Source organism: Syngnathus leptorhynchus, chromosome 21 (assembly GCF_054491065.1).
Source record: "Syngnathus leptorhynchus isolate UIUO chromosome 21, UIUO_Slep, whole genome shotgun sequence".
NCBI classification, from domain to species: Eukaryota; Metazoa; Chordata; class Actinopteri; order Syngnathiformes; family Syngnathidae; genus Syngnathus; species Syngnathus leptorhynchus.
Genome location: NC_141215.1, coordinates 1,760,988 through 1,783,851, shown reverse-complemented (window position 1 = coordinate 1,783,851; position 22,864 = coordinate 1,760,988). Strand labels below are relative to the sequence as shown.

The following is a 22,864-nucleotide window of genomic DNA, read 5'->3' as shown; positions in this document are numbered from 1 at the left end:
TCCGTCTCTGTTGCGCTTCCAGTTGACGTCATGTTTCTGTCACTACATGTCCGTGCACTTAGTCTCCAAAACCTATTAAAGCCTCCAAAAGCATGGCGCTTAAACGCCTGGACCGAAGCAAAACCTTGCAATCTTACAAAAGGTCATTTTCAAGAAGGCAATTGGCAGGAAATGGGACATGCTCTACCACTCCCCCCCCCCCCCCCCACCGTGTCAGTAGAGCCTAAAACAAATGCACCCTACTGTCCCATCACCTCGATATCGCCGATGATTTGTACATGCCCCGTGTCCATTAAACCGGGAAGCTTTGTGGGTAATTGATGGTCGCTAAAGCTTGCTGTGACAGCGCTACTGGATGTGTGTGAGCTAGCAGATAAGCATGTGAAAGCGGGAGAAGGAAAAGAGAGGAAGAGCAAGCACGGCAGGCATAAAAGGTCATAGCGCCTGTAGCGCAGTGCACTATTCCCACCGGCGCAACGAGCACACAGCTTCGGCATTATACACCCACCGACTTTCTTTCTTTACTTCACCGCAATTGAATACCAATGGGCTTCAATCGAGCACATTGCAGTCACAGAAGGGATATTCCTGCGGAAAAGGTGAAGCCTTTCGCTCCGAAATGGGATTCCCCCCCTCGCAGGACTAGCCCCCGTGCGATGCCGTGTAACTGTATCTTCCTCATTGATTGCCTGATCTGAAATCGGACGTTAGGCTATTAAGTCAAAGATGTGTGTGATTGGAGATGACAAGTCGCTTCGTCGGTGTAGTGTTTCACTTCTCGGTGAGCAGGTGACCACGAATGAGTCAATCCAGTCCAAAGATTCAATGACCTGGCTTTTCGTCTTGTCGCCCGGTATCTCCTCGCTCAGTGGCGACATGAAACCGGTTTATGGCCTGTCAAACTTTAATGTGGTCAACCTTTGGGGGTTAGAGTGCGAGAGTTTGACCCAGAGTGCGGGGGGTTGGGCGGCGAATCAGGGAAAATCACTTTTCCTGAATGAACAACGTTCACCTGGAATACAGGCAGAACGCGAGCCAAGGCAAATTGACATCCTCGTCGATCCGCCGCTTTAGATTGTGCCAGTGTACACGCACGGTGAACGGCAGCCAGGAAGCGAGGTCACACAGTCGGGCCCCATATGTTCACAGTAAAACACACACTCGGCGTTGACGAGACGAGTGTTGTCAGGCCGTACCTCCAGGACCCACCGACTGGTGGTGACCCGATGAGCTGTCAGATATGTGGGACCTTCACACCATAACGCCAGCCTCCCGATGCCCTTTGCCTAGCCAAAGGCTCTCTGGAGCCTCCCTAGAACCGGAGGGCACCGCATGTGGTTTGGGGGTATCGCGCGACCTACTTTGGCGTGGCTTTATCGGCCGCGGTCTTTGGACGGGAGTATACAAACCGTACCCAACACCCCCTGCGGCGAGTGCTGGCAAATCTGGGCTTCGGCCAGTCACATGTAGGTCAGCAGCCTGTGTCCGTTTGCATATGTGTGCGTGTCACTAGTTTCATTTGGATTAAAAGGCCCGCCGAGTGCCATAGCGCCAATGACAATCAGATTAGTGGAATGTATATCTTGCATGTTAGGACGAATTGTAATGTCATTGCCTGAATCAAGGAGTCACTGCGCGAGTCCATAGGCGAGTCCTGCATGTGATTAACTTCTCTTAGAATATTTCATTTGCCTTTTTTTTTTTTTTTTTTTATCTGCTTAACAGTTTTGAGACTTCCATACGCTGCTTATGCACTTTGCATCAATCTTTCATGGTTTTCTTCCACCATATCCATTGTAATTCTCGTTTCGGCAGCTATGCTGCAATTTCCCCACCGTAGCTCTTTTATATGGAAATTCAAGCGACCGTGTCGAGGTGTCATTCGTAAGTAGTGTTGAGCAAATAAACAGTGTAATCACCCTGCCTCGAACTTGCTGCCTAAAAGAGTTTTTATTCAGCGGGGAAACGAGGCACACTATTTTCGTCCACGTCTTGAGGACGATTATGAAATTTTTGCACCGACACCAATGGCCTTTTAAGTGGCCTGTAATGTCCCAGTGCTTGATTACGTCGCCCGCACTGATGCAATATTATCTTAAGCCACTTTTTTCCAAGCTGCTGCACTGAAACACACACACACACACACACACGTGCAAATCAATGACGCTGACCTTCAGGCAAAAAAAAAAAAAAAAGATTATAGTCCATCCCGTTTTCATCTTCATTTCTAGGAATTAATACGCTAAGAGATTACAGACGCACACACACATACACACACCAGTCACAGTTTAAACAGCTTCCCCGTTTGTGATATCATTTCATAAGCGCCACACAAGTTTAATCAAGCAGCGGCTTTTCTAGAGATTAATATTGGGCAATAAGTGCATATTAGCAACGTCCGTCTGGCCCAGGTTTGTGTGAGACAAACTTTGAACTCGATTCCCTTTTTTGTAATTGACTTTCATTTCTAAATGAACACATTCAGCATATTTGTAGTCTCTCAAACGAGGGCAGCATGAGGTCTTGACAGTTGAAAGCAAAAGGATGAGTGTTTCCTTTGCATCTCATTCGGCGTTATTCAATGTTTGAGCTTTAGCGAGCTGCCATTGTCTCCAGACTAATGGGCTTCATTATGTCGAGCTGTGTTCCTAGCGGCTGCCAGAGCCGGGATTAGCCGTAGCGCTGCGTTAGCTGGAAGCAGAAGAAAAGGCGCTGCTTCGTTAGCAGTCCTTAACCCTATCAAGGCGACACGAGTGCACCGTTTTGAGCCGACACACACACACACACACACACACACACACACACACACACACACACACCAAAAAGTCGTCGTTCTCGTTCCTGTACTAGCCCACATTAAAATTCATTGTACATCTTTGTACGTGCGTTTATCACAATGTTGCGTTGCGAACTGACAGGTCCCAGAAAATGGATGTCTCTGTTGCCAGGCAATCCGCAGGTAAAACACAGTAAGTCACGGCAGCGGGAGGTTTAAATCTTTTGGAGGTGCCAGATAAACTGCCATCTTTGCAGAGATAGCCTTCTTCTTCTCTACTTCTATGTCCCGACAGCGTTGTGACTTTTGATTTTGGGCAACAAAGAATACAAAAAATTTCATTCGCCTTGACGCCGGCCGTCATCTGGGCCGATTTGAAACTGTTTGTAGCCTTGATAGATGAGTCCTGGCACTGTAAGTAGTCTTACAACGGAATATCTGCAGGTAATCTGATCAACCGTTTAAAAGCTCTTAAAAGCAAACCGCGATACCTTCAAGATATTCTTTATCAAATATCTCCAATAACGCCGTTGTGGCACATTTGAATAGAAACCTTCTTTGTTATCCGTCTGACCTCCAAGCATCCTTTCAAAGCTTATCGAAAGTCACCGCCTTTGTAATGTTGTTGCGTCCAAACGACTAATCCCGAAATCTCGCTCGCGCTTCACGTCGCATTGGGATTAGTCCGACCGAGGCCTATACATCGACCCGGCGACTGAATTAAAGCTCTGTACTCAAAGGTATGTCATTGATGGGGTTAAGGTCAGGGTGGCATCCCCCATCTGTTTCAACAAAGTCGGAAGCATAGAATTATAACAAAAATAATATCAATAATATCATGATATCAGCTACACTTTAATTTTTGTTGTTTCAGTGAGATTTGTTCCTAATTGGCAATTTTACATTCTGCTCTCAGTTGAAGTAAAGGTGCTGGTCACCTTCACTTGTTTTCATGTGTAAGGATTTGCTATTTACTATGTGTGCATAAAGTCAGCGCACGTTGCCGTTTATTTCCTCGCAGCCGGCCAATGTTGTCGCTGAGTAATGGACTGCGCATCGGCCATTTTTATGCCTCTTCCAGGGACAACTGAGGTTGATTTTTATTTTATTTTTTCCTCTCGACTTCATCTGCCTTTCCCCTTCTTGTGAAGGTGATATGTTGGGCTTTTTTTTTTTTCCCCCGAATTGACTCATGGGTAGACTGTTAAGTATGTGTCCGTTTTGACTCAAGGGTAGGAAAGACCTAAATCATCGGAACCTACAAGGACAGAACATGCCTTAACTCTTAAATACCTTCATTAAAGTCAATGTTGTGGATGGATGCTGCCGTCAACTGGTTGGTGCAGGCCGATAACAAGAAACAGCAAATGAATTGTGGTGAGAATTCACAGCGTGCCTTTAAAAAAACCTTTACAAACCTTTAACTCAGAGGTCTCTTTGCTTGAGTGTGTTTTCTGTAGCAGTGCAATCAGGTGTATCCCCTCCGGAGGTAGGTTTGTGGCAGGGTTGCGCGCTCGGTCCGGGTTATGGTGGGAAGAGGGAAAAACGGGGGGGGAAAAAAAGCAGCAGGCAGCACTTTCTAAATTAAAGTCAATAATACAGCGGCGCGTTCCATCAAAGGCGGCCCTCCCACGCCGTCGCTAAGGAGAGCGGCGGGGTCTAATGTCGATTGACTTCTCCCGAGTACCTGTGCACTGGGCAACATGTGTTTGTGTGGGTGAATACACACGGATTGAGCGGAGGGGTGTCAGCTATTGCTGTACAAAAGTCATAACCAGGCTACAGTCCTCCGCCAATTTTTGGTTTAGCTGTGGCTTCAAAGACACACTTGAAAATTTTCAAGGCGTTTTAATCGGGATCGATCGTAATTAATCGTGGTTGTGGCTAACCCTGGCGCTCCAAAATGGAGTCTCTAGCGCTCCTGACAAGTTTCTGAAAATTCAGAAACTTCCTGCATGTATTTGGGAGATTTTGTTTTGGTCATAACAGCCCATAGACAAGGAAGGGATAATGAACAGTTCAAAATAGCAGTCAATGTGCGCACAAAATATCCAGGTTTCTGCTCGGATCTCATATCTGGACCATCTGAATGGTATTCACGGTTAATCTGAGGTGTCCTGACTATCATACATTTGAATGTGAATATTTTTAAACACAGCCCCAACCCATTTGGAAGGTGTGCACACTTTTGCAACCACATTATTTCAGGTTTTTTTTTTATTTGTCAACTCAAAGAGAGAAACATCCACTGCTGCATTCTAGATTGTGTTCCTCATGAGACAATGTTAGTTTATGACGCAATTAAACCCGCCCGGACATGCAAACTGCCGATTTAACGAGCAGTTTTTGTGTTAATTAGACGAGTGCACAAGTTAGTTTCCTGTGTTGGTTGCTGTCAAAATGTCTGCTCATGTACTGGCAATCGTGTTTGACAATAGCTTTTTGGTCAATTGATGGCAGGAAAATGGCTGCATTCACTCTGTTTGAAATCTATTCAAATGCGACAACACATTAAAAGGAGCCATCGAGTGTAAAAGTGCCCAGCGCCTTACCTGGAGTTTTTTTTTTTTTTTTCCCCCCCAACTGATACCCACTTTTCTTCGAGTTAATGGACTCTTGCGAGACGGCTCGGAGCCACGGTATTTAGTGGGAACGCTGCGGTTATTTGAGGTGGCCAACAATCCACTTGTCACGTCTCCTGGGTTAGTGCTTCGGCAAGTTTTAATATCCAAAAGGTAAACGGCGACAAATGATGTCTGTCGAGTTATATCCAAGTTGTTGCTACTTTTTTTTTTTTGGAAGACGCTGCAGTTTTTGTGATTGTAAAAAAAGATATATATAATATATGTAGTTTTTTTTTTTTTTTGCCTGCCCCTCAAGTTGAATAGTGAAACCGTGCAAACGTGCCTTCTAATGTGTGTTTTAGCCTGCGGATGACTTGTCAGTCCGCAGGGATGCCATTTGTTTGTCCCGTTTGTTGACAACAACAAAATAAATGCTACTCAGACAGTCACTTGAGTTTTGTTTGAAGGAAGCCACAGTTGAGCGTCTAGCGGAAAACGCCACAAGACAACAGCCCGTGGGCGAAGGCATCGGCTTAAAAAAAAAAAAAAAAAAAGGTGTCGCGTCGGATATCGGCACAGGAAGTGCGGCCGGCAAATTGTTGTAAGCTTGTACCTGCATAATCCGCTACTAGTGTTGTCTGCCTGTGGCTATAGTTGGGGTAATTGAATCTGCCGGCTGTTTTCAAGGGAGTTCTACCTATTGTTCCACACAATAGTCATATCTTAACGGAGGATAGCGTTAAAAGTGCATCTGCCAAATGAATCAAACGTAATCAGTGATACACTCGGATACAGATCATTTAATTACGGCTACCTCTTGAGTGCAGGTGCTCTGCAATCTTCAATGCTTTGTTTATCTGGCTATTATACTCCCGTATCTCTATTCAGTGCCCAGAATGACAAAAGAATACACCCCCCCTGCCTCGAAAAAAAGCTTTTTAAAATCACAGCAACCCCTGTGGCGAAGCTCGAGGCCAGATAATGACAGTAAATTCATTCATATGTTGTTAAACGTGACAAATATCCACTGCCGTGATGGTTACGAGCAAGTTGTTCCGTCTTTCGGTTGCCCTTCTTTTGTCTTTTTGTCCTTTCGCCCCGTGCCAGCGTTAATCCTTCGTGTCCTCTCCAAGTTAGCACTGATTAGTGGCATCTGGATTATGGCGGGCATTTAGGGCGCCAAGATGAGGGCAAATGAGGACAAAAGTAAAACCCCTTCGAAAAAAGGCTGTTACCAACCAAAAGAAAACGTGATCTTTTTACGACGGTTTGAAATTCCCAGACCACCCCCACCAAGTAACAGACCGCAAATAAAGCACTGATGTTAAAGCTTCTCTGACCGCGTCGACACGCCACTTTACCAGCGCTCTATTTTGATGGGTGAAATTCATTGGAAAAGATGAGAACGCACACTCATTTTCGGCCCGAGTCCAATTTAATTTGCGCTCTCGCATCTGATGCCACACAGATTCATAAAAAGTCTTGGGGGCCGCCCGCGGTCGAGAGAAAAGGCAACTAGAGGTGAAATCGTATTTGCCACCCAATTGTAATTTGTTATCCGGCAACAGACTAACTCTGTTTACTCGGCGGCCGCTAAGTAGGAATGACACAATAACATCTGCCCTCGTCTGCAATCGGATCATTTTCGTCTTGGCCAGCCTGACCACCTGTTGTTGCTGAAGCAAGGTTAATTTGTTTCATAGCGTCATGGTTCATGTTGCACGTTCGCCCACTCACAGTTGTAACCGTATCGGACTGTCAAAGTGCGGTTCACAAATGAGGGGAAAATGAACTAGTTGAGAAAGGCTCCATTATCGGTTAATGGTTGTCGTTTTGGTCATTTTAAAAACGCTTAGAGCTATTTTTGGTAATCTGTTGGACTGTTTAGCGATGTTTGCAGAATATCGCAATACCGTGTAGTGCAGGGGTGTCAAACTCATTTTTATCGCGGGCCGCATAGTTTCCCTCGGAGGGCCATTATGACTGTCAACCCAAATAAATTAACGCCTCATATTATATACAGTATAAGCTACAAAACAAACTGACAATTTTTTTCCAAATCAGGAAACTTTTCAAATATTTTAAAAAGGTGATTTTTAAAAGTTAATACAATTTGCAATTTTAGTATGACATAACTTCTTTTTTTTTGTTATTATTTAGCACACAAAAAAACCCACATGTCAGATGAAGAAGAAAAAAATAATTCAAAGAAAATAGTCATGCGCAAGGAAGACGAGAAACCCTGAGGGGCTTATAAGTTGTCTCACTCAGACTTCAAGTTAAAATGAAAGAAAATTTTATAAAAATATATCTAATCAATCAATGCACTTTACTGCTACTTTAATGCACCTTTAATGCATAGTTTGTCTTTGCGGGCCACAGAAAATGATGCGGTGAGCCATATCCGGCCCCCGGGCCTTGAGTTTGACACCTGTGGTGTAGTGTGACTCTGCTACTCCGTGATTCCCACCCAAAGCCTAAAACACGACGACACTCGGATTTGTGTCTCTTCACTAGCTTGTCTTCTTAAGTTGAACCGCGCGGCCAGTGCGCATCTCACGCCGCTTTTGACAAGCGCACATAAATCGACCCCCCCAAAAAAAAAGGCATTTTGAAAAATGCCTCTGTCTCTGCTCTCTTGCGCGACCGTTTGCCTCATTCTCTCAATCTGTCAGCGTAGACAGTCCGGGAGGACAGAAATGGCTCTTTGAGTGACACGGGCTGGCGATGCCATTTGCCGCGTCAACTGGTGAAAAGGGGATAAAGAAAAGAGGCGGAGACGAATGATTACGGCCTTGCCGCGACCGCCCCGCCCCCTCCCCCCCTTTCTTTTGCCTCATTTTCTCTCCAATGTGGTCACCGGAGACTTAATAACCAGCAGATGTACAGACATTTTTCCAGACGGCTTGCTTGTAATCCCGTTGAGCGTGGTTTAATACACCCCACGTAGGATCGGGCTATCTCGGGCGCACTTTTGTCACGGCGGCAACGGAGGCATGAATATTTAAAATTCCATTATGAAATCTTAATTTGATTCGTAGAGTGGCGGCAAGTGGAGCGTGAGCGCGAAAACCGGAGCTCTTGTAGTTGATATGAATACGTACCGCCTCAAGTTTGACAAAGCAGGGAAAGGTAACACTTGAAAGTCAACTCTGGTGAATCTCAATCCTCTGAAAGATTTTTTGTTTGTTTGTAACTATTATTTTTTCCAGAATTGACAAATAGAAAATGTGTCCATGTGATTCACCTCCTTAATTTTTGCATAATGATTATTACGACCCTTTGAAAATAATTCAACTTTTGGTGCAGGAATTCTTTTGTGAAATAAAAGCAGATGTTTTGTTTTGATTCAACACAAAAGGTTTGTTTTCATGAATGTCTACAAAGAAATAATTGTTACTGTTGAAAAGCTCCCATTAGAGGATTTGGACAGTCCTAAGGGAAAAAAAATATCTCTAAACAATTACTCGATTAATCGGTGAATTTTGACCGCTTGATTTTTAAGCCTTGTTGAATCTCTGGAAAAATTCAAGACAAATACTAATAAAAGTTCTAAACTATGTTCATTTTCTCGCTTCAATCACAGTAGTCTCATATCACCCACACCCAATTCCCATTTGTGCTTCCTCAACCTGAAACCAGTTAAGAGGAATTATTTCATATTATTACATTACAAATGTAGCTCAATAATTATTGACCTACATACTATGTTGCCACCATTCTGGGGGGGGGGGGACAAACGAGCGAGAGAAAAACTGAGCGGGAATTGTAGTTATTGCTGTTATTGATTTTAATAACCAGGCTTTCCAGGCCCAGAGCAGTCGCTTCATTTCATTCATTTCATTTCATCTAGCAAAGGATCCATAAAGTCATTTCCAAAAAGATTTAGCATGATTTAGTTTGCTGACAAAGGTTCCCCCGTTTTTTGAAACCCTCCTGGAATTTTAAATTCCTACCGTAATGTTTGTTTCCGTTTTAATGAACTGCCCCCTCATAAAAAATAAAAAAAGATAAACTATGTATCGATTCCAAAGGGCAGAGATTGACTGACGCTGTATCTCGATATTGCCAAGAGGTCTCCCATTAGTCTTTGTCACTGATCTCAGCGGCCGCCTCCAATGATGACTATTAGTCATCTTGCTTTGGCAAAAGGCAGGAAGAAGGTGGGAAAATTAAGATCACACGGGTCATTTGGCATCACAAAGACCCCTCGGCGCCTCCTTTGAAGTCTCTTGCCGATTTTATTTCCTGTGATGTTTGTTCTTTGGCAAGCAGAATCATGGTAGTAGCTACGTGCTTTTCCCATGTTTGGCTGAGTTAGGTAAACATCCCTTCTCCAAATTGTGAGGAATAAAACGTCAAATTTATTTGTATCCGTGACTTATCTTGTCATGGCAACTTTTGCCGTTCTATGCGGTAACAACATAGCTAAACAGACCTCATTTTACCAGCAAAGATTTTTTTAAATTTTTTTTATTACAAGCTCCATTAACATGGTCTTTACATTCATTCCCGGTCAATACCATTAAGCGATCAATGGCGGTTTGTTTGATTCATTCATGTGTAGCTCACCGGTGATTTGTATTTGTAGACCTTTGATTGTGACGCTTAACCTTTTCAGGTCTTATAACAAAAAAAAAGGGGGGGGAAAGAATATACAAGACTCAGTCAGTTTCACCCGATCAACACAAAATGCGGCATTCGTTTATTTCATAAGATGAAAAAAATCTCAAGGACGCACACTCTGAATTGTACAAGTCATCCATTTTGGTTTCAAGCATCCATTTTGGCTCGCACTTCAACAAATGCGGTACTCTAGAGCCTTTTCGGTCCTATGTTGGAAAATGTAGGAGGAGCACTCTGGTACCACTTGACTCCAACGTTGGAGCCAAAATGGGTCTTCCCTATTTTGGGGAAGAAAAAAAAAAATTATGTTTGATTTTACAGTCATAGTCGGGCATTAATTGATTTCCACCCTCCCCCCTCTTCATCAACCCCACCCCCGTTCATCCGTTGCCTGGGACAGTTTGATTTTGTTTGCGGTTGAGCTTTGATTAATTATCTCCTCACAGCAAGCGACACCTTTACAAGATATTGATTTGGGTTGAAATCTGATCAAGGCTGCGATGGCGCGTGCTGCTGCAGGGCTAAAAATGTCTCATTTAACAGAAGCCTGCTCTTGTATGTCTGTATACGCACACTGTTGGTTTGCTTTTGCAAGCTAAGTAGCAGATGCATGTAAAGAAATGATCAGCATCATAATTTAATTGTTTAATTCCATTCATTGTGTTGTTCCTTCAGGCATGCATATTTTGGCCACTAGGGGCAGTGTAGAAAGTCATTCAACCGAAACCAAATTTGTTATCCGGGTTAGTCGTATCTCAAGGCCCAGCTGTACTTTAGTTTGTGGGTAAACAACAACACCAATTTCTGAAATGTAATCCCGCTGCATGCTTTCAATTTGTTTTAGTGCAACTTTTGGCTCTGACCAGGTGTCACCCACTGCAGGTTTTTTTTTTTATTTATTCATTCACTTTTTTTATTTTTATTCACTTCCAAAGAGTTAAGTGAATTAAATCAACCACCGTTTTAAACAATGACCTTGGGGCTCCGGTTGAGCTCTGGTACGATATTGTGCACACACTCGCACCCTTCCAACTTTGTGTGTTTTCTCCTTCTTTTTTTTTTGGTCCCCCCTGTCGCCTCATTTCCATCCGCCGTGTCGACACAATCCCCGGCATTTATGAGATTACCGAAGCCCATTTGGGTTCCGACGGGAGCCATCTTGGCTCGACGGAGTGGGCCTCTACTGGGAGCCATCTGGGCTCCAGTCAAAGCAGTTTCTAGGCCGCCTCGCAACTTCATCGCTGTTATATTTAGCTATTAAAAGGCCAGATCAACTAAGAAAGTACCCCTTTTTGGTAAAACGCGCTTTTAGCGCTTATGCTAGGCTACATAGCATAACATACGGCTACTAATCATTTTCTTTGTCTATTCCCCCTTCCATCTTTTAGCCTTTAGCCGGTAACCTTTTCTTGCCTTCGATCCCCCCCAACTCCCCCGTTTGACGTTTGACGGCGCTCTGTGGACGAGTTCATTCCTAATGGCCTAGTTATGTAACTGCCACTGCGCCCAGAGTGCTGAAGAGTCTTCATAGTGGAGGGCGAGTATAGAAATATTCATAGGTCGATAAGGTTTGAGTACGCTTTCAATTCTTTGATGTCTGTTGAGGTGATCTCACCCGGATCAGAAAAGCCGGGCGATTCCCAAATGAAATTGCCACGCCGTCAAGTTTGATGCCTCAGATTACGCCTGCGTTAAATAAACACTTTTTTTTTCCGGGAGCGGCGGACGAGGCCGAGCAGTTTACAAACTTAATTCTTGGCAGATTTCCCCCGTGGCCACGGCATTAACCGGCGGCGCTCCTAATCGCTGGACTCGGCCTCCTATCTCGCCGACGCACCTGCCCTCTCGCTTTCTCGCTGACTGCAGAGAAAGAAAGAAAAAAGCGTTTTTTTTGTGCTGTTTCCACCCATTTGCCCATCAGTGGTAGAAGGCAAATGAATAGATAATTGGTCTGAATAGGCACAAATTTTGTTATGAGTTGCAAGTGGCTAATTGCGGAGCAGTTACATTGCAAAAAAAAAACAAACAAAAAAAACGCATATGCCACAATAATTCCATGCTGCTCATGCTTTGACCCCTAAATATCAGCAAATGTTGCGAACAAAAGGTTCATTTTGATGATGACAAAGCACAGCGGGAAAATCCATATTAGCGAATCAATGGCAAGCTCCAATGAGGAACACTGCCAACTCCTTCGAGATAGCATCTGCACTTGATTCCTTGTAATGACACCTCAAACCTAATCTGCGCTGTAGATCTCTTAACAATGTTTTGCTCCCTGTTGGGTTCCAGGTGGAGGTGGAAGTGGAGAACATGGACAAAGCGGGCAACTTCATCGGCTGGCTGCACATCGAAGGCGTCAACCTGTCGGTGGCGCTGGTAGAGAACGCCCTCTCCAAGGTCCACTTCACGGCCGAGCGAAGCAACTACTACAAAACGCTGGTGACGGCCGAGGAAGGGTGCCGGCAGAGGAAGGAGAAGGTGAGTGCCAATTTTAATTCACTGGTTTATTATTTTAGAAAATTTTGGCTTCACAGTCATTGAAGCTTGTTTGTTGTGGCGTTGCACCTAAGACCAATAAGCAGCGATTAAGCTACAAGCTATGCTAATTGCTAAGCTAAACCCAAGATTGACCCAGCTAGCGTGTTTAGCACCCTCATTAGGTGCTTGGGTGATTGAGTACACTTTTCACAGATTTATAGATGGAAGCACAATAAATCATAGCTTAACCAACTTTGCATAAAACAATTGTATGCCAACTAATTGAGAGAAAATCGACTCGCTAAGACAGACTGGAAACTGTAAAATAATTTCTGTACGTTACACCCTACGTCATCCAGGAGTGGCCTTGATAAATTTAAGAAATAGACACATTTGTTTGCATTTAAAAGACAAATGATTTTTTTTTCATTGTTTAACATGGTCTCCCTGGGGGGGGTCTCAAAATCAGAAAGTTGTTCTCAGAATGGTTGTCTTTTTGCGCTGCTGTAAGCGCAAGAGTTAGCATTTTTGTTTGTTTTGCTTTGTCGCTGGGATATTGTGGTTGTAACCTTCATACATACCCTTCGTCTTTGTTTTCTTTATCCCTAAAATTGTATCACAGTTTTTCAAAGCATCGCGTTTGACGTCAGATTTGTCTACGTTACGTTAACATGTTACGTTACGTCGACGTTAACAAGAACTTGGCTGTTGTCACATTGAGACCTCCAATGGTCTTTTCACTTTATATCGTGGATGTTTCTCTAAGCAATGGCGAGGTACACCAGTTAACAAGCTTTTTGGGCTTTTGCCCAGTCGTCTTCAAATGAAAACAAAAACAAAAACAATTCTGCCAGCTTTAATCTCACCGCCGCAGGAAGGCTGGTCGGCGACACCTCCGATGACAACACCCGACCGCCCTCCGCTCGCGCCGAGTTGAGCCGGCTTGACTTTGACCGCCAGCTTTGTGACTTGAGCTAACCTGAGAGCAGCGAGCCAGACAGACGGTGATCTTGTTTGATGTCGCACAGTCTGAGCCCGGCCCCGCGAGTTGTTGGTTTTGTGCTCGCTGGTGGGTGTGTTGTGTTAATGCATAGTTTGCAACTTGCAGGCAGCTGAGATGGGAGTCTGTGTGCTCTAATTAACCCGTGGAGACCTCCTGGAGAAGGAAAAAAAATAAAGCTGAGATATTTGCTTTTATTTCCTCGTTTGAAGTCACGGGTTGGCCTTTGTCTTGGTGTAGCGGCAGTTGTGGCTTTCCTGCCTCCTTTTCCTCTTATCGCCTCGGCTCTTTAGTTGCGTCCCTCCGGCTGCGGTAACATGCTGTGTCAGGCTACCCTCGGAGAAAACGAGGTTGTCGTAATGAAATGTCGAGGCGGATGCATTAATGAAAACTTTGCCGTTCAGCGGGGAGTTAGCACCACGCCAACGAGGGGGGGAGCAGACTGACTGCATCCGGAACCCAAAACTGCTTAGTTTGGTTGGAGTCAATGAGGTTTTACTACAATTAGACCAGTGGGACAAAGTGATTGTGCTCCAAATGAAGCCTTCCAAAGAGGACGGCTCAGCATATTTGTATTTCTCGGGTGTCAGCTGAAAATTTGTTTTTGGATACTTGTCACTACAAAAGCCCTGTACAGTTGGTTCCTCGAGATTTAAGTTAAGCACCTCTGCCTTTGTTTATGGATAAGAGTGTTGCTTCAGGACTTAACAATAGAATAGAATTGACTTAGCCTTGGTAATGGCCAACTTGTTTATGCAGTAAATATACAGTATCAGGATGCAAACGGGAACAGCAGCAAGAGTCGGTCGAGTAAATTATATGCAGCAAAAACCCCTGGAGCTTATCAATTCTCAGCAAGTGGAGTTATAACGATACAAATGTCTACGGTACAATAGCTGCAACTCAGAATGTAAACAGCAAGTGATAGTTGGTACAGTGGGTCATTATAAGAAGCAAATCCAGACCTTCCAGTCATGAGGTAAAAAAAAGCAGTTTTACAAAAAAAAAAATCAAGTGTCAAAGTTAATAGATTTTCTGTGAAAGCTTTAAATTAGTTTATAGTTTGTTACACTAATGTCACGTAGGGACAGAACAATATTGATTGGTGGAGAAAAATGAATCGTTAGCATTGTATGTCGACAAAATAAAAATACCCATCCTACTGAAATTTGTAAGGAAGATTTTATTTTATTTTTTTTCTCAACGATACAATGTTGAGTTAGTTTAACGCCGACTTTAACCTCTGCTCTCCCACGCAGTCGAGCTATTTGATACTGCTTTGTTTCGTCAATATCGCGGCTTGAAAGCAAAGCAATCTAATTAAAGCAAAGCGGCCAGAGGAAGGAAACGGGCTGGTAATTGGAGTGTCCTAATTATGAATAGGTGAATCAACAATAGGGGGGGGCTCTCAATAATAACCTGAATGTGCTTTCTGTTGAGCAAGGGCTTTTTCTGCTGTAATTACCCAACCTTGAAGGAGATTAACACACTCCATTGGGCCAGCTTGGAAGAGAAGAGGAGGTAGAGAAGGAAGCAAAAGAGGATATGACAGCCCGCGTTGAAGACATTACATGTTACAGGACGCTCGTCTTTTCATCGCCACGTCTTCGTACTCCTCGCAGAGTTCTTTTCATCTATTCATTGTTCTCACATCCTTACGCAGTTTTTTTTTATTTCCGTTCCCCCACCGACTAATCATCTTTGAATCCATCCCCACTAACCGGATTAATGCTTGGCGCCGTGGCCTTTGAGCCCCCCTTTTGCTGTCGGGATCCCACGGGGGGGGGGGGTCCTCGAGCAATACGGTCAGAGTGTATTTTCGTTCATCTTTTCAGGAATCATAAAGCTCGGATCCTGTCCGCCGCTGCCTCTCCCCATACTTGAGCCATCCATCACTGCCCACCGTCAAAGCGCCGGAAGCAGCCTTGTTTTGACATTGAATACGGCGACGCGTCCTTGACAGTGCCTTTCAGCTCGCTTCTTTGGAGGCAATCCAAGGGTGGCAATACCGACATGACAGACGTCATTAATGCTTTAAAATCGTCACACTTTTGAAGCCAATTTGATCGTAGAAGTCGAGGATTGTTCGGGAATGCTTGTTGGGCTTTCCCCAAACGGTTGCCACAGAGTTGGAAGTATGAATTCACGTCACAGTATATCGCGATATGTTAAAAAAATATTAATTTTAAGTATATATAAATTTATGAATAAAATTATAAATATAAAATATTTTGGAAGTACCTCAACAGAAATAAATATATAAATAACAAAATTTGGGAAAAAAAAAAAAAATTATAAATATAAAATATTTCGGAATTCCCTTAGCAGAAATACATTAATTAAAACTGTTCACGTAATTTTTACTAGGGATGTTCGATACCACTTTTTTTTTTCTGACTGATACCTGTAAGACTACTAAAATCTTGAGTAGTCGCCGATGCCAAGTGCCGATTAATTGGTCAGTTTAGCGACGCTCGTCTGTCTGATAGCGGCTCTATTTGGGAGAATTCAGCAGTTACAATACAGTTGTACTAAGTTCATTTTGTTTTCACTTGTCAATCACTTCACTGGTTCTTTTATCACAAACAAGATATTTTAGGTTCCATTACCTGACATGTTTCAGCTTGTACTTCCGCCTTCATCAGAGTGTCACTGGTGTGGTTGTCCACAAGAACCAGATAAAAAAAAAAAAAACAGTGAAGTGAGCTACAATAATACAAAGCTCGCGTACCACCTTGTCATACTGTCAAAAACCATCACATCACGCACCTGGCTTAGCAGAAATCCGGATAGTTGGGCCTTTTATTCGACCTAATGGGCTTTTGTTGTAACTTAAGCCACTCCACACTACAATATCGCTGGCTCGAATGGCTTCTGATTAGCTCGGTGTTTTACCTGGATTGGGTCGCCAATCGTTTGCCTCATGTTTGTGGCACGCATAAGGTAAACCATTCATGGAGGATCTCATACAAGTCGCCTTGTTTGGTTTCCACGGTTGACAGTCTCTTTTCTATTAATACAACACTCGCTGCTGCTTTATGCCCCAGAGCCACAGAAATGCTTTCAGGGTTGCAATCTTTTCCTCCGTCCCACTCGACTCCTTTTTTTTTTTTTTTTTTTTGTTATAGTGGAAGGAATAATAACGCTTGCATTCTCTGGTCAGTCACGCACAAATGAAGGGGATTTACGTCTGAGTTGCTTGAGTTGTGTTTAGCCTGCAGAGATTGGATTCTTAGTGCCTAGCATGTAGGAAAATTGTGGATGGAAGTCCCCCCCCTTTAAAAACTTGGCAATGTCAAATTTGTCAGGTATGTCTATCATAAGGAAACCCACTAGAAAGTCTTACTCAGGTTTGTTAACATGAAGGAAGTTTGCCACTTGTTGTTCCCGCAGTTTATTTTTTGCTTACATTTTAATCAATATACGCACTTCAACTCAGCTATTTTTGCCAGTTTCATATTGATCGTCTCTATATTTTTACGGGCCCTACTAACACAATATAGTTTAAAAAATTCCCTTCTACTTGGAATAGTAACAAAGTCTCTCCGTGACCTCGCAAGATAGAGGTTGCAGGCTTTTTGCGGGGCCAGAGTGAAAGGACATCGAGATGGCGGCGAGCAGACGTCATTGCCCGCAGGGTGGTCACAATGAACAAGGTGACCCGCGTTCAACCTCTCCGGAAAAAAAAAAAAACGCAGCGAGGATCGGCGGTCTTTACATTTCCGTCTATTTACTGTTCCGTAATGTCTTTTGCGTGTGTCTTTGACGAAATGAACCACTGACCACACAAAAGCAAAAAAAAAAAAAAAAAAGCTGACTGAGGCGTTTTCATATGGATTACATAATCAGAATTCCAGAGTGCTCACACCATTCGAGCTGTCTCTTTCCTGCTTACTCAAAGCTACTCGGAGCATGTGCGGACGCTCTCTCGAGGGGCCGCCAATACCGTGTAGACGGCACGGCGGACCCTCGATGCCTCGGGTGGTGACAGGAAGACAGAGAAGCAGATCAGCGGGACGCAGTGATGTGTGTACCCCAGCCTCTGCTTCTTCCCCACATATTTATCCTCTTTCTCCCCCCCCCCCCACGTCGGCTCGTCATGGCACGCTCACGTGGCAATCACCTGCCGAGCGCCGTCCAGGGTGATGTTCCTGTGATCAAGGGGCGACTGCAACCCGCAGGGAGGCGCGGCAGGATGAGGCAGCAGTGACGGGCTGAATTATGCATGCGCACAAGTTGGAGAATTACACGCCGACTCGGACTGTGTCATCTGCGGAACGCACCCATCCACAAGGAGAAGCATTCCCCAGGAAGGCTACTTGGAATTCTCGTCATATTACCGTCTCCTTTTCATCTTAAGCATCACCGCCGTGTCCTTGGCCTTTTTGCGCCGGCTCCTTGGCGGAGGTCCTCGGGGGTAGATTTGCAGGCGCCATTAGTGCGGAAATGCCTCGGGCCGTTATCGCCCCTACTGCGCTGGGGAAGCAGAAGAATGAGAGAGGTGAAAGAGCGCCAGTGAACATGATGCTATATGACACACATTGCTACATTATGGCCGATAAACGCACGGCAAGTCTGCAAAACACAAAAAGTTGCCTCCTGGGTCTTAACCCAATTTCCTCCCATCTCTTTCGATAAAGGCGAGTGTGAAGGACATTCATCGATGGAAATCACGTTGGCTGATTATTTTGTTTCTCTCGGGAGTGTGAAGCCAATAGAAATGAGGCAATAGAAGATGAGCAAATATGTATCATAAAGTCTAAACATAATATCAATGAGCGGCCTATAAATGCTTACTACTTGTCAGTGGTCCCAATCCAATATAATTTTTTACTTCTTTTTGTTCGGGCATTACGGTTTATTGAGCCCCTTTTATCTAGCGGGCCTTTTGTTGGTGGTGAATGACCAGGCGCTTGATTGGCGGAAGACTCCGCGTCCGTTTTCGGACTTGATATGAGGATGTCGGAATATTGGCATTTCGGTATTCTTGCCATCGACCCGTCAAGGCCGCGGATGTCTTTCTTTAATCGCTCTTGTTTAACGCGGAGGTGTAAGCGAACGAGTTGAGCAGACGGTTTGTTCTGCAGACAAGTTGGACATTTACACCGTCTTGGACATTTTTTAGTGTGCCTGCTAGCGATTCTTTAACTCTTCTCCATGTGAGCAAAGTGGAGGAGGGGTGGATTCTTTGCCTTTCTCATCCTAATAGAATGTTAAGCATTTGCTTGTGGAGGGCACCAATTTGAAAATGCTCTCAAGGCTTGTGATCATTCTCAAACTTCGGCCTATTTATTGAGCTCATTAGTTGCGGACCTTGTTGGAATGCTAAGTGGCTCATCGTCCACTCTCCAGGTAGGTTCTTTGGGGCAGCAGAGGTATTCTAGCGCCTCATCAGTTGTCTTTATTACCCCCTCGTAGTCGATCGTCCCGCTCTCCCACAATGCACCTCGGGTTTTTTTTTTTTTTTTCCTCGCCTTCTCTTCGCTCCCTCAGTAATCGCTTTTCCCGTGACTCGACATCATCTTCCCTCCAGTCTGACTCCCAAATTTCCCGTTTCACACTCCATCCCTCCTATTTATCATTCGCGGCGTTCACCTCACATGCTTTCAAATGTGAAGTGAATGCAAAGTGCTTTAATTCATTAGGGCCCCTCTTGAAATTACTCAATCTCGTCAACGTTTAGGGCTTTTCTTTCCCTTGCTGAGAAATGACCGAGCTTGAACCCTGGAATTTGGCGCGCGGTGCCTCGTGGACGTTTGTAGGCAGTTTGGGTTGGCGACATAAAATTTGGTAGGTTTGTCAATCTTGAGTTCGAAACAAATAATTCGAAACACGAGTTTGAAGAAGTCGTGAATGAAACGGCAGACTTTCTACCAAAATAAGAACGCAACTGGACGAGCTAGTCTTTCTTGCCGTTTCTTTTTTTTTTTTTTTTTTTTTTTTTGCATCTAACAGTCATGTCCTCTTTGGTTTTGGGATGAGCCGTCGAGTCGCTCGAGTGAATTAAACCCTAATTGGAAGAAGTGCCCGCCCCACACTGTCCTATTACTGAGTCCAAATCAAAAAGACGTCCGCAGAGTATTAATCAGCGTGAAGTTTTTTTTTTTTTTTTTTTTCCCGCAACCGACCGCTTCGTTAACGCTTGTGGCCGTGAAACGAAAACCTCAAGGATCATCATGCGGTGACCTCGTTAGAACGCGAGCGCGCCGCACGAGGCGAAGCCCCCTTAATAGAAAATGGATGGGTGCTTGTTTGAAGGCTTGTCAACTTTACAGAGCAATAAGGGCAAGATAAATCCGTGCAATTGATTAGAGGCCTGAAGGTCGTCCGTCAAACGTGTGAACGTCATCGTAGATCTTGACATAATTCCGAGAGAAGATTCATGTTAGAGGGACATTTCTATTCCCCCCCTCTACTCAAATGTCCTATCATATTTAGGTCAGTCTACTTTCACTTTGTTCCGGCTACTGGGCTGGATGGAGTGCTAAAAAACACCAAGTCGTCAGAAAGAGAGAACACTTTGGTGTGTGTGTGTTTTGGTGCATTTTACAGAGTCTCTCTTCTTGCCCTCACGCCTTGGGGAGCGACCGTTACATAAACCAACCCTCGTCTTGTCTGCAATTCCAAATTTTGGGTTTTCCTGGTTTTGACTTTAAAATGACTAGTCGTCATGAGCATTAATCAGATCAAACACTACATTAGTGTCTTGACCGTTGGCATAAAAAGCTCTTGTATAAAAAAAAAAAAGCCAGAACTGGCCAATTTGTGGCAATGGAGTCTTTGTTCTCCATTTCAGTTGGCATCAGACCCGTGTGACCTCCCCCCCCCCCCAACTGCATTCTGGCTTTACAAAGATGTTAATTGGTTGGCGGAGTGGCTGCGCCAAAACTTTGCGATTCTCACACAGACACCATCACCCCAGATGGGGGAAGCAATTTCGGGTTCTGAACATCTTGATGCGCTGTTATTTTCGACCAATTCCACCCCCAGCGTCCTGTCCCCATTCACTTTGGTTGCCGCCGCCAGATCGGCATTAACCTCTGGGCCTCTGTCCCGCATGCCCGCCATCCCACTAATCCCACCCTCCTCTTCTACCGCCCCTGGTTTTTGACTCCCATTTTTCCTCGGAAAGTGTGATCAGAAAGAAAAATGATCAGGAGTCGTCCTCGGGAAAAAAAAAAGAAACGACCAAAGAGCAAACGCGCGTGTGCATGCGAGCCAGATAACAGCACCCTGTAAAGGCAGTTGTCATGGCAACACCACGGCAACCTGGGAGCAAGAGTGCCCTGTTAATTAAAAAGTTGATTTATGGCCCTTAAATTGCATACTTACACATAGTGGCTTTGAGGTAGTCCTCTTTCTTAATCACTCGAATCCGAGAGATCGTTCTCTCTTGGACGATGGAAACCCATGGCTAATACTTAACCAGGTGGCCACGTTTGCTTTGGGACCGAATTGCATTCGGCTTGCCATCCGTTTGTTAAGGTAGACATGGGTACACAAATAAGAAGTCATCTGGTAGCTCCGCAGTCCAAACTGAGACTCAAGCTGAACAAATCGGAGTGGTTGTCAAGAACAAAAACCCCAAAATATCAAAGGAAGAAAATGAAGTGGGGCATGTCATGCAAATATAATAAAATAATCCTTCAATAAACTGAACTTGTTCGATCAAAATTCACTTAATCAACAACAAACCGATTATCAATTTAATCACCTCGTATTTTAATAGAGAATTCTTGCACGGGTCATTTTTGACGAAAGACTCTCCAAAGCTTCTGATGTCAGGCTCTCAAAAGTATCTGATTTCTCTTGTCCTCCGTGAAAGCAGATTTGTTTATCTATTGTATTTAATTCAAAGATATTGAAAACATCTGCTTTTACGTTGCAAAACAATGACCGTCAATCTTTCTTGCGTCAATTGCTTCACTTTTTAGTTATTTCTTAATCACAAAATATTCCCAAATAAACAAAATAGTTGCCTTATAAACAGGTATCAGTTTAAAAAAATTAAAATAATAATGGAATGGAATTGGATGGATTGATTAATCGATGGAATAATCAATTTTTAAAATAGTCCATAGTGACAGCCCTTGCCATAAGCCTGAAACAATATCCGGAACAAGCAACACTATTCAGTCAGTCTGAAATCTGTCACAGTGTCTGTGGATCCCAAAAGGTTTTTTGTTTTTTTTAAATGAAGCTTTAAAAAGGATCAAACGACCTACAGATATATCTATATATCTATCTTTTTTTTTTGTGACAAATTCGACGTTTTGGCTGATGGAGATTGTAGTGGGCAGGACCTCTTATATCTTATGAATTTTTATAGCTTTATGCTTTCCATTCATTCACGGAATTCTACACAATCAAAATAGAAAACTAGTGCTAAACAAACAACACATTTTGTTTTTTTTGAGTATGAATTAAATTGAGACTATTAAGAACAGATGGGCAAAACTTATGTCTATGGATAAACTTTTTAATTGGTTTTCTGAAGTCAAGGCCTGAGTTATCTTTAAAAATGACACAATCTATTGTCAAAGGTCACAACCAACATAGTCCCAACTGAAACAAGGCGCCATATGCCCAAGCAACTCAGCTCCAAGGTTTGTCAGCCTGGTTTTGCATACCAGTCCATGTTGTTGTTGTTTGCGCGTCGCCCTTGAGGACGTCATCACAGGTGTTAAGTTTGCGTGAGCCCCTCGCCCCACTTACATATGCAGCAACATGTTCTGTTTCCACGGCAACGCCATGCCCTCTTTCGGGCGTACGCGAGAATTCCGCCAGCCAGGTGCCGCTAAGAATAGCCGCACCCAAAAGCTCACCAACATGTCAAAGCGGATCAATTTGTGTCAATTTGGAAAGTGTAGCTAGTTACGATCGCCCCGGATCGTCTAAGAACGCGGTGTGGGGGCTGTGCTCATATTAGTCTCGTAAGCTGGGCTTTGACGGCAAGAACATCTGCTGGCCGCGATATGACAGCGAGGGGGAGCATCTTGTCTTTTGTACGACCACTTCTCTCCGGCTCCCTTACACCTTTCGCCTGCCTCGCCATCCATCCGTCAACCCCTGCACGGCTTCAATGCATAATTTATCTGTTAAGTAACCGCAGCCGGGTGGTACTTACCCCTAGCAAGGCCTTCTGGAAAGTGAACATTTCTGCCAGCAGGGAGATTGGTGTGCCACAGGGTTTGCCTCCTTTTGACACTCAGGCTATAAGACTTTAAGAAGTTCAAGCAAATGGTACAGAGCAATCAGTCTTCTGACTGCGCACAAGCGGCTTCCTGATTCTGATCACAAACATACAATTGTACAAAATAACCTTGGATAATGAGCCACATGCTGTTTCACTCGAGACATAATCAGAGCACATCATGTATAGCCCCTTCTGGTAAATTTCCTTTTGCGTCTTCTCTC

General features: G+C 44.1%; 1 protein-coding gene across 1 annotated transcript in view; it reads left to right on the top strand.

The window, feature by feature from the left end:
• snd1 (staphylococcal nuclease and tudor domain containing 1) overlaps nucleotides 1–22,864 on the top strand; it is a 97,090-nt gene that overhangs the window by 50,289 nt on the left and 23,937 nt on the right. Inside the window, exon 17 of the mRNA XM_085902324.1 lies at nucleotides 12,259–12,447. Within this exon, the coding sequence (XP_085758450.1) occupies nucleotides 12,259–12,447 (189 nt within the window). The remainder of the gene's footprint in view (nucleotides 1–12,258; nucleotides 12,448–22,864) is intronic.